Source organism: Aphis gossypii, chromosome 3 (genome assembly GCF_020184175.1).
Source record: "Aphis gossypii isolate Hap1 chromosome 3, ASM2018417v2, whole genome shotgun sequence".
NCBI classification, from domain to species: Eukaryota; Metazoa; Arthropoda; class Insecta; order Hemiptera; family Aphididae; genus Aphis; species Aphis gossypii.
In genome coordinates, this window is record NC_065532.1 from 7,371,880 (window position 1) to 7,384,812 (window position 12,933).

The 12,933-nt window shown below is 26.7% G+C and overlaps 3 protein-coding genes across 3 annotated transcripts; 2 read left to right on the forward strand and 1 right to left on the reverse strand.

The window, feature by feature from the left end:
* Positions 1-1,555: 1,555 nt before the first annotated feature.
* Positions 1,556-6,151, forward strand: LOC114119294 (short-chain specific acyl-CoA dehydrogenase, mitochondrial-like). The gene is made up of 9 exons (XM_027980801.2): positions 1,556-1,905; positions 1,963-2,099; positions 2,521-2,630; positions 2,725-2,876; positions 2,944-3,132; positions 3,973-4,116; positions 4,223-4,350; positions 5,535-5,630; positions 5,696-6,151. The coding sequence occupies exons 1-9, from the start codon at positions 1,869-1,871 to the stop codon at positions 5,912-5,914; spliced, it is 1,212 nt and encodes a 403-aa protein (XP_027836602.2). The 5' UTR covers positions 1,556-1,868; the 3' UTR covers positions 5,915-6,151.
* Positions 6,152-6,312: 161 nt separating this feature from the next.
* Positions 6,313-9,021, reverse strand: LOC114119295 (uncharacterized). The gene is made up of 3 exons (XM_027980802.2): positions 8,807-9,021; positions 7,802-8,178; positions 6,313-6,616 (listed from the first exon to the last, which is right to left on the reverse strand). The coding sequence occupies exons 1-3, from the start codon at positions 8,847-8,849 to the stop codon at positions 6,398-6,400; spliced, it is 639 nt and encodes a 212-aa protein (XP_027836603.2). The 5' UTR covers positions 8,850-9,021; the 3' UTR covers positions 6,313-6,397.
* Positions 9,022-10,289: 1,268 nt separating this feature from the next.
* On the forward strand, positions 10,290-11,996 carry LOC114119296 (DNA-directed RNA polymerase I subunit RPA12). The gene is made up of 4 exons (XM_027980804.1): positions 10,290-10,461; positions 10,979-11,119; positions 11,582-11,801; positions 11,897-11,996. The coding sequence occupies exons 2-4, from the start codon at positions 10,993-10,995 to the stop codon at positions 11,919-11,921; spliced, it is 372 nt and encodes a 123-aa protein (XP_027836605.1). The 5' UTR covers positions 10,290-10,461; positions 10,979-10,992; the 3' UTR covers positions 11,922-11,996.
* The last annotated feature ends 937 nt before the right edge of the window (positions 11,997-12,933 follow it).

A 12,933-nucleotide genomic window follows, 5' to 3' on the forward strand; every position in this document is an offset into this window, starting at 1 on the left:
TACACCGAATAAAATATTATGAAAATACGATTGTAATAAAACAGTTTAAGTACCTACCTCGTATTCGATAAACGAGTCTGCAACGCCGTCTAGACACCGATGTTTCTCAATCTTTGACATTGGCGACCTCTTGAACGGATGTTCAATTTTTTAATTATTACTAAATTTATACATTTTTTAAACCTTCGTACATCATAATTATCGGTGACTATAAAAATAGTAAAATACTTCCAAGGAGTTCGCGCCCTTTGTGATCAAAGAATCAACATTCCGCACGACGTTTTCTGACGCTCGGTTTCGTTGCCAGATGCCGCTGCCGTATACTATTTTTGTTACGTTTGTATTTAATTTGTAAACGACGATTCCGCCGCGGTTTACGATATTTTCTTTAATCGATCGAATTAGGAACGAAAATCAACTCGAAAAATTCCGTTGTCGTCGAATATATTATGAAAATTCTGATAAAACGAACCGAATGACATTTGATATGTTCAAATATAATATCTGCTCGCGAAGGCGCGTGATCCTTAGCTTCAATTGAACGATATTTTATTTCAGTTTTTGATCGAAGCAGTTAAGTTTTGATCGGCCCTTGAAACTGAAAAAAAAATTACCACTTGCAAAATGATTTTCAGCTATACCTACGTTTAATGTTTATTTTATGTCAATACAATGTTGTCGTCTTAATAATCAGTTAATCTAATTATTATTGTATGATATATTTATAGATATGTGTAATACGTATATTATAGCCCACGAGCACAATAAAATTGTACAAAAAACCTAAATCAACAGCAGTCTTCGACTAATTTTATTTTATTAGTATCATTTCTAAAAAAAATCTCGCAATCCATATTCGTAGTAGAAACATATTATTTATTTATTATATTAAATTATTGACAATGTATTTAAAAAAATATCTACATGATATTATGCTTAAAAATTTATGTAAATTTAGAATTAATTAATATCCCCCAGATCTAAATATTCGAACAAACTAAATTACAATATAGGTACTATAAGGTAACTGAAAAAATAAAAATGGTTAAGTATTAAAAGTTGCTTAAAAATCATTGATAAAGTTTTTAATTGTGAATAAGTTTTAATATTGTTTTTGTACGAATCAATAGCTTACCACAGACTTTTATAGCCTTATAGGTAGCCAGCATAAATTAAGATAATAAGATTTACTAATATATCTTAATTCATGGTAGCCAGGACATAGGTATACTGTATAGGTACCTATGTAAATGAAAATATAATACGAAATTTGCATATTATAATCAGTGAACCCAAGTACCTACACCGCCAAAGCTTTCGTGCCCGGTCACCAGTGTTAGATAGTTACCAAAAATACATAATATTATAGCATTATATTATATCTATGTTTTTTTTTTAAATTCAACAGTGCCACAAAATAAATAAAATTTTTAAAATTTATTTTGAGCTCGTGATTTCGTCATTTCGAATTCCTGATCGGTTTGATAACAGCAACCGACACAATTTTTGCTTATCAGTTTCCGATTTTAAAATAATATGTTAACCTACCGCCACAGCGACAGAGCCCACAGGTAGGAGGAAATACCTACTCCGAAATAAGAATATGAAAATCACTGATTTAATAACATTATTATACTGACGTAATGACTAATGACGTTCCCCATTGAGGCAATGGGTTTATAGCGCTCACTACGACTACCTGTATGTATAGTATCGACACTATCGACAGTTGAAATTGTTGAAAATTTAAATCGTTTTCGTTTTCGATCAATGGCTTAATATTTTTGTAATTCTGAGTTCAGTGTTTGTTTCTTAGTTAATAAGTTCATTGAATACGTTTTAATTTTTATACCTATCTACGATTCACAATGCGTTTGTTCAATACGTTTTTACGACCATCGACAGGTAAAAAATTTTATTTTTAATAAATTATTAACTTAGAATTTTATTTTTAACATTCAGGCGTCCGAAACATATCCTGTATGGTATTGCCCGAGACTCATTCAAAACTGAAGAACGTCTGTCGCGAATTTTCGGAAGCTGAATTGCGTCCAATCGCTGCAACACTAGACAAGGAACAGATTTACCCTTCTAATCAAGTAAATAAATACAATCAGTTTCATGGAGATATTTACTGATTTAAAATAATTAAATTGTGTAATACCAGTGGCGTCATTTCAATTTTTTTTTAATACACATATTGTATAGAGCAGGCAACTTGAGTGCAAGTCACTATCAATTATTATTCAGGCCAATCGATTTATAAAATGGGCCAAATTCTACAATATTGGATTTTAAGTATGCAAATGTATATCCTGCGTGGTCCACATGACACCACTGTGTAATACCCATAATGACTGTAGATATGTGAGGTATCTTATTGATTTACATTAGTGGAAAAATTTTTACATTATCAATTTTAAAGACTTGATATAATACCTATATGCTTTTAAATATAAATAAGCATACTATAAATTTAGAATTTTCGAATTTGAAATGATGTTGATTTTTTTGTTACAGATCAAAAAATTAGCCGATTTAGGAATTCTAGGAGTTGTGGTTGACAAGAAATATGGTGGTTCAGGAGCTGACTCTCTTGCATTGTCAGTAGCAGTTGAGGAAATATCTAGGTAATATACTATTGCATAATTCTTCACAAAATCCTAGTTCAATGTTTACCAACGTAAATAATATAATAAATAATAATATATGTACCTGAATTAGATGCTGTGGTGGAACTGGTTCGATTGTAAGCATTCATAATGCTCTATATGCAGGAATATTAAACAAAGTCGGCACTCCTGAACAAAAATCGCAATTTCTACCGGATTTTATTAGTAGAGGTATTGTTGGATGTTTTGCTCTTAGTGAACCAGGTAATTTTAAAACATATCACTCATAATTTTAAATTAAACATATTTTTTTTTATTAACGTAAGGTTAGGAAGTGGCAGTGATGCTGCTAATATGCACACAACAGCAAAACGTGAAGGAAATCATTGGATATTGAATGGTACAAAGGCTTGGGTGACTAATGGTATTGAAGGAGGTGCGATTATTGTGATGGCCCGTTCTGATGTTTTTAAAGGACATAAAGGTGTATCAGCATTTATTGTACCAACAAACACACCAGGTATTTTTTTTATTATGAGATTGGAAATTTCAATTTTAATAATTACATTTTTAAGTTTAAAACTTAGATAACTCATATACCTTTTTCAAGGAATTCAATATACTAGTATAGCCATCAGTTGCATCTTTTACAAATATTATTGTCTGATACTTTTTCACACTAATTTTAATTCATAAATAAAATAGTAAAAATGTATATTTTACAAACCCCTGTTTTCATTATTATTATTATTTTTTTTTTTTAAGTGGTATAATTATTTCAAAAATAGTCGTAAAAGATTATATACATAATTTTTAGGGTATTCTTGTCATATGCGGTATACCGCTCACTTGTTATCTATCACTCATGTTTCTATATGTCAACCACAAAGGTAAAAAATTCATAAATGAATACAAATGTTAGATTATAATATATTTAATAATACACAATTATAGTAATAATTTAATAATACACTTCACAATCTAATCCAATACATGAAAAAATATGCATTAATGCATTATAATATGTATTCAATATGTATCTCAAGCCACAGTGTTGTTTTGTAATTCCTGGTTGATGTTTTTATTTTCAAATCATACACTTGGAAATAAAGTAAATTGAAGTCTAAAACCAATGCTATGTGCAAGCAATGACCATCTATTAAACAAAGGCTAAGTTTTAATTTCATTAAAAGCTTTATTACTATGAAATATTGAAATTCAATTGATGAAATATCATTCTCATTTCATTCAGAAGTTGTCTATTAAATCTATGTTGTTCATAGATAATCTTCAAAATAATCTTTTTATATATTAAACTGATGCAAATTGTTTATGTGATGATTTATTTTATGTGTTCTAGGTTTAACAAAGGGTAAAAGAGACGATAAATTAGGTATTCGAGCTGCATCTTCTTGCAATATTATTCTGGACAATGTTATTGTGCCGGCTGAAAATATGTTAGGAAATGAAGGTGATGGTTTCAAAATAGCCATGTCAGGAATTGGTTAGTAAATTCTTTTACTATATGTATAGACACATCAATTATTAACTCATTTGTAGGATTGTAGTAACTAGTAAATAAATGTAATTTTGACTAAAATGTTTTATAGATTTGGCTAGAATAGGGATTGCATCACAAGCATTAGGGATATCACAAGCGGCAATGGACTGTGCAATTGATTATGCTGGAAATAGAACCGCTTTTGGTAATGCTATTATTAAACTTTCAGCTGTACAGGTATGAATAATATTCTCACATATACTATAATATATATATTCAATGCATTTATAATAATTAGAGACCGGAATTATATACACTAAAAATGGCAAATATGCAAAAGTAATTGAAAAATATGTTCAAACATGCATCATAACATTTTTATTACTTTAAACAACTACAAACAAAACAAATAAAATATACCAAAATTAGGAGTGTTAGACCTTTCAAAACTTAAGTTAATCAACAAAATATTTAAATATATATATAAAAAAACATCAATTTATGTTTTCAAAAGAAAATTTGGAATTCTATATTGTGTTGAAAGTAATTTTTTTTTGCTAGTATTGCAGTTTTTAAAATTCCATTTTCCAAAATAAAAACATGAAATAATTTGATTATTTACTAAGATTGTAAAAAATATGCTTCAAGTCTCCAAGTATTCCATTATATGTAAAATTAAATTTTGTTTATGGAATCAGTTGGGTCAGAATCGCACACATTTCAAACCCTCGTATAAGTGCATACGCTATACACTCAGTATAAACAAGCAAATTCATAAAATTTCTGGTCTCTAGCAATAATATTAGCGCTTAGATTTATATGTAAATGTATATTTTTACTGTGACTTGTTAAATTAACTTATGCAAGCGATAAATTTATTTCATACAGTTATTAATTATTATTATTTATTTCCTATAACTGAATAGTTAACATGCGACAAGCCTAGTGCATATTTGTGATTTAGTCTATGTTGAGTTTTAAAGAATATTATATTTATTTCTAATAGTTGCACTTATCTTGCTAAAAGTACAATTGTCAAAGACTGGAAAAGCTGCAAAATATATTTCTTAATATTTCCAAACGAACATTTATAAAATAATAAGCACCTAAGAGAACAAATTTAGATAGCAGAAATTCAAATTAATATCCTCAATTTCTAATATACTCAACAACAAATTTGTGAGAGCTTTTATTGTGTTAGCAATAAAGCCTATTATTATTTCTACTAGAAACTCAATTGATAATATGTAATAACTAATATGGGTTGTACAACTAATGTAGAGGGTATATTTATCGCAAATTTCATTATTAAAAGTATAAAACTTATTTTTGTAGTATAAAATATAATATAATACTATATGTATATTATAATACTAATAAATTCAAGCCTTAGTAATTGCAACAAATTTATTAATGTCTAGCAAAGGCTTGCTAAAATGGCAACACGATTAGAAGCTTCTCGACTCTTAACATGGAAAGCCGCATGGTTGAGAGACAATGATCGACCTTTCACGAAGGTAAATTTATACTAAATAATTGTATTATATTTTATGTTTATTTACTTAATATATTTGTTTTTTAGGCAGCATCTATGGCCAAGTTAGATGCTTCGCAAACAGCAACATATATTACACACAATTGTATACAGATTCTAGGTGGAATGGGATATGTCACTGACATGCCTGCTGAACGGCATTATAGAGATGCGAGAATAACTGAAATATATGCAGGACCAACAGATATTCAATACTTGGTTATAGCGGAAAAACTAGCAAAAGAATATGGGTATAAAACTAGATAAGACTTCAATATTAAATTTAATTTTTGACTTGGTTTTGGACATTTTGATTTTATTTATTATTATTTATGTTATATTATTATGTGCTCATAACTATAAGATATTTTTTGTCAATTATTGAAAACATATTTTGTAAATGCTAACAAATAATTAGCATACTATTTGAACAAATACAAATTACCAGTTTACAAGAATCATTTTAAATTATTGTTCAAATAAATACACACATTGAATATTTAATGTTTTCACATTTTTTTTCTGAATTTTCTACAGTATTCTGAAATTTACCAATTGGTTATTAAACTTTTAATTATAATAATATGTATTACTCTACTAGACATTCCTGGCATCAGCATGTATAAAAATGAAAATAGGATTTAAAAATAAGAATTTACTCTCTATATTAGATATGAATTATAATTAAAAACAAATACCCAAACTTACAATATTATTGTACTATTATTTTGTATTAAATCGCTTACAATCTTAAAATTTATCAGGCTTATAAGAAGCCAAAAATTTTTTTCTTCGTTCTACAGCTTCAATTTTTGCTTGTTTCTTAGCTTGAGCTTTGGCTATTAAATCTTTTATAACAAATTCGGGTAATCGTTTTCCTCTCCATCTATTTGGTAATATTGTCATATTAACAATATTCAATTTTTCTTGCACATAATTAGCAGCACTAAACTTTTCAGCTTCTTTTACCTGTAAAAATTTGAATAATAGTCATTAATAAACATTGTAAGTACATAATATGTTATCTTATTATAATAACCCATAGAAATGTACACATTTTTATATCAAAATAAAATAATGACACGTGAATTGTTTAAATCTTCTATAGTCTATAGATATTGAATACAAATATTTATCTCTTTTTTGAATAATTTAGTTATATGCTCCCCTAACAAATTTAATATAACTGAAAATCAATAAATAATTACTAACAAAGTAATTGATTTTATAATTTTTAATAATTAACATTTTATTCTTACCAAATAATGAGTAATAATATTTTATACAGTTTAAAATTAAAAACAATTTTTTTTAAAACTTACACTATTTTTCTTATTTTGTAAAATGTTGGATAATCAACTTTTTTTTTCAAAACATGAACTTCTTTGAATTTATGAGTTGTATTTCAATAAAATAATCCAGTATATAGAAGTAAATAATACTCTAATTTATAAAATTAAAATATTAAGAGGATGTCATACCTGCATGTGTTGTCTGTCTTACACATGTACAACAAAGTAAAATTTCATTCGCCAGTTTTAATAATGTGATGTTGGTTTTAATATTAGAGTGAATTGACCTATTATACAATTTAAATGTAAGATTATTATCTAAAGCCCCATGTAGGCTTTTATTGATATTATTTTTAAGTTATGACTTCTTTGAAACGGTACATTTTAAAATCATCATAACTTACTTAAAAAGTTAATAATAATATTAATAAAAGGTTACATGGGGCTCAAGATAATAATTGAACCTTTACATTTTATAATAAGTCTATTCACACCAATATATAAACTAACAGCACACTATTGAAACTGGTGAACCAAAATTAGCTATGTCGTGGATGGAGACAAAACATGAGAGTACTCATGACGTCCTCTATGATAAAATTGCATTCCAAAATCAAATAACAAAAGTTGTTCAGCTGTGTACATTTATTAACTGTTATAATGTTAAATCAATAAATGTAATAAACAAAATATAAATTCTTAAAATGTTGTAAACTTGTTTAAAAAAATATTACTTTTAAAATTGTTAACTCTAACTTTATGAATGTTTAAAAATATAATTAACTATTAACCAACTGTTTTGTTTACTAATACATTTTAACAATATAAATTAGACTAATTCATTAAAATTATTATAGTTTACCTGTCCCATTAGTTCAGCTTGAAAAGCTTTTTCTTTTCTCATTTCTCTCTTTTGTCGAACTTTGGCCCACACATACTTCATGCGCTTTCTTAACTTTCTCAATTTATGTTTCTTCATTTTCTTACGGCGAATTACTATCAGTCGAGCTGCTTGAATTTCATTATCATTATTCACCAACGGATCAGTCAATGGAATGGATATTGTTGGTCGAGGGATTCTTAAAGGAATACAAGGACTCGGCTTGTCTATAATTTTTTTTGTTGGTATTGTAGGCAGTTTAATAGAAATAGGTAATGTTGGCGAACCCAAAGGTGATTGATTTAAAGAACAAATAGAACGTATTGTTGGATGCAAATGTCTTTCAGCAGCAATAGTAACTAAAAATAAATTTAATTGTTAATAAATAAATTATAATACAATTTATAAGCTATTGGTTTTAAAACTTTAACATATACATTTTACCGAAATGCATTTGTCTATATCCAAAGAATTAAAATAACCACGTGTTAAGAATCAAAATGATATGTTATTTAAAGAATCATATTAAACATTCTCAAAATTTAAATGTACGGATATAAATGTTGCTAATACTTATATTTTTTAGAGTAATGAAACACTAAAAATATCAAATAAAATGTTTAACCTATAAACTTTTAAGGAAGTAAGACACTACAAAGTTACAAATCCTTGCATTTAAGAAATAAATGAATACTATTCAAATGTAAATTGTACACAAATCAGAAATTAATTAAAATTATTAACCAGAATAGGCACACAAAATCTACAGTAAACTGGCACACTTTTCAAAAAAAAAAAAAATTATGAACATATTAAGTACAAGTGAATAATTTGTGGCTACAATAAAATTAAATATAAATAGATAATACAATGTTTTTAGAAATTAATCAAAATTTATGGACTAAGATATTTTAAAGACTCGTGAAATATAAAAAACACAAATACCTAAGGAAAATAATCATAAATTGAGTGAAATTATATTCTTACTATTTGCAAAGTTCCGGACGACGGACCTCAGATTTCCCAACATTGTTGCGGCAATATTCACGTACAAAAGTCGGTATAGGCCATTCAAATAGCTCTGCGGCTGATTACACGTCCAACGTGAAACCGCAGAATAAAATTTAAATGAAATCTAAGTATTTTTTAATTAAACGATTTCAGATCTCGCATGAAAAAAAAAGTTATCTACACTCAAATATACTATCACATTTATTCACACCGCCGGGGACTACCGGAGGTTCTTATCAAGAATTTGTGGGAAGGTCGTGTTACTAGCGTCATCTAGACTTGAATTCGGTTCAAATATTTAAGTTTATTGGCGCTTTACGGACGTAGACAGAAATGTCAATGCAGTTTTCTTCATTATTAAAACAAATTTTAAACAGTATAATATAATATCTATTCGTATTTTGGAATCTTCCATGATAATATGAAGTTTATATATTGTATTATTGTTATTACAATTACAGGGAAGGATATATATTTTTTAATTCATCTCCAATTTAAATCAAAACATATAATTTATTTCTTACAATATATTATAGTCTATTGTATATGATTATGTAGCAGTTATAAATAGGTTGAAGGGGGGCAAGTACATAATAATATGTGCTTCACTTAATGCAAACTATATTGGTTATCTGCATTTAATCAACTGTTTTTTGGTAATTTGTATTAAGTATTTGTAACACAAAAGATTAACTACCTAACAATTTTTTATTTTAATGTAAACAAAGTTATTTTCTCATTCCTTTTTTCATTCTTATACATTATTGCTGGTAATTTTTCGTATGTATTTTCCACTAATTTGTACCTCAACTTCCATACTATTTGATTTCAATTTTTAACAAATTTAGCCTGTGAGCATCTATACCCTGCGCCAATCTTGGAAGGCTACACGCAGTATACTTGAAGCAGTTGAAGATACATGACATATAGTTGACATAGTTGACAGCATGAACAACTACATTTACTTATTTTCTTGTAAACTTGTGGCCACGGTATATTATACTATGCTTGTGAGTCGTGACTAATGCTTTGTCGGGTTGCCCGTTTCGCCATAACACCGATGTTCTATGGATGGTAAGAAAAAAAGTCTAGGGGAAAAAGTTTCGGAAAAAAAGTCTCCAGGAAAAAAAGTCTTAGGGGAAAAAAAAGTACAAATTGGAATATTTTATATAGGTAAAATTAAGTTTTAGGTATTTTTCTTCTTCCGGTACTTATATTAGAAAAACAAATTAGTATTACCTTATTTATAAAGTTCGCGGACTAAGATATAATAATATACATGATACATCATATTAATTATAATTTTATATTATATATTATAATTATAATATGTTAGTCCGTGATGTAACCATACAAATCTGAAATAGGATCTGAGGAGGATTGAACTTTTGATATAACACTCCTAAATCCTCATTCAATGCAACCCAATATACAAAGTTTCTTATCAGTTTATCACTAATGAATTGATAATCTGTACACTTCAACTGAGCGGTGGCCGGTAAGCACGAGTCGTACGAAAAGTCGAAAAACCGTCATCCAGCTTTGAAACTTGAAACTTCATTTTATACATCATCTAAATTAAGTGTCGACTGATATCTGTGGAACCTTTATTTTGATTTGTTAGCTGATTGGTAAGTATTTTAGAGCATTTATACTAAAACTTTAGAATAATTTACTTTATATATATAGATGTTAGATACCACTTTTATCTATATCTTTATATAAATTAAAGAATAGATTACTAATTAATTTCTATAATATTTTAATCATCATATACCCCTTTTTTCATTCAAATTTCAATTTATATAATTACATCAACTTTTAAAAAAAAATATAAAGCTACTTAATTAACAATTCATAGAAAATAAGTTAGATAGTTACTAATTAAGACAAAAAGAAGTTTGTAATGTTCGTATCATCTGTTGCCATTCAACACAAACTTAATAAAAAGCATAAAAATCAATTTTTGAAAGCATGGTCTCTAATAAGAGTGTTGGTTCAGTAGTATGTTTTAAATTTGAGTAAAAGCATGATTAAATAAACAGTAGAGTTGAGAATGCTCAGTGAATCATCCTATACAAGTATTTGTATTCTACCGCCAAACATTAAATTGTCAATATATTTAATTTTGTTTTGATCCTGTTATAGAAAATATAAGTCAAATGGAAGCAAACAACGACATTGAAACATATCCAGGATTTTGCTCAAAATGTGGTTCAATACTGCCGTCATTGAGTATGGAAGAATTTATTAAGTGTTATTCATGTAAAACAGTTTTTGGGCCAGAAAGTAAGTTAAAAGCAATTATCATTTTATTTTTAATAATCATAAATTAATTATATTTGTGTCATATTTAATGTTCTTATTTCAGCCAACTGTCATTAGTCATGGGATAGGTATCTGTTTAATAAAAAAAATTTAAATGTTATTTTATTAAATAAAACAACTAATATAAACTTAATTGTAAATATAAACAAGTATTTAAGAAAAAACTCGAGTTTTTAATCATTAATATTAAGATATTTTTTGTTTTTTAATAAAACTACTGTAAAACCTACAAAAATGGTTTTTCAATTAACACTGTCTTTTTCAACTTAGCTGTTAGCTTTACTCTTTTTGTTTAAAAATTGTTGATTGATATTGGATAGCATGGACCAATTCGTTGTTCAAGATAATCTATCAAATAACTATAAACAGATTTATTATTAATGATTACTAAGCATTAATATTAGTTGTTATTTATTGTTACAGTTTATGGAAATTCTGTTGCTGAATACAATATTATTTTGAACTCTGTAGAAGATATGGATAATGTAGTAAAAACTGAACACAACAAAAATGATGCAGATGATGGTCCGATTGCCGAGAGAAGATGTAGTCAATGTGGTCACAATCAAATGTCCTATGCTGCTATGCAATTAAGATCAGCTGATGAAGGACAAACTGTATTTTACACTTGTCTAAAATGCAAGTAAGAGCTACAATTGCCTGTTTTATAATTTATAAATATTTATTTTGTTAATTTATAGATTTGTAATTTAATCCAATATTCTTTCTTGTTTACAGATTCACAGAATCAGAAAACTCTTAATACAATTCCAAAAGTCTGGAATCCATTTTTGTACATAACAATCAAGTTGAATAAAGTTCTTCTTATTTTTAAACATTATTACTTTATTTAATTTAGCCTAAAATTTAATATGATCAATATGGGTATTGATATAAAAACTACTTAAACATTTCTAGTTAAAAAAATAACTATACCTATAAATTTTATTAAACAATAAAAACAACTTATAGTTACTAGACGAATGAAATTATTCGTTTGTAATCGTAAACTGAATTTTTAAAGAGAATTACTAATACTTTTATATAAAAAAAAAAATTATCATTGTGCATAACTATAATTTTAATATTTTTTAACCGTATTTTGCTTAACATTTACAGTATTTTATGATATACCTTTTGAATTGGTTTTCACTACTTAAAATGATTTTGAATTCTGAGTTTTGTTTTAAACTATCAGTATTGTACTTGTTAACCTTATTACTTATTAGTAATTTTATTATTTTATTCATTTAAATTAAACTAATAACTACTGATTAATAATATGGCTGGCATTTAAATACCTATGAAAAACATCAAACATTAATAGTTAACTAGTTAGTGTTTTTTCCTCCTCATAAAACCATAAATAAAAATGTAATATTTATTAATATTTTATTTTACACAACTATTCTATCTATTTCTATCTATTCTTTCTAATTTTATATGGTTACAACATTTTTAGATAAATGTTCAATTATTCATAATATGGTTAATAATGAACTAATTTTAAGTAAGATTAGATAACATTTGTGGTTTTTAGGCGTTCAAATATTCGAGCATTTTTATAATAACTATTGAAAAATTAATATTTATGAATTTTATTAGTATAATACACATTTTTGTTTGGATATAAATCTCGATAATGTAAAAGGCATTGTAATAATTTTAAATTTACCCAAATTGATAATATTAATAATAAATTCTTAACTTTATAAATTAATATGAAACATTTGTCATGGAATGTAGGTAATACAGCCAACAATACACCTAAATCT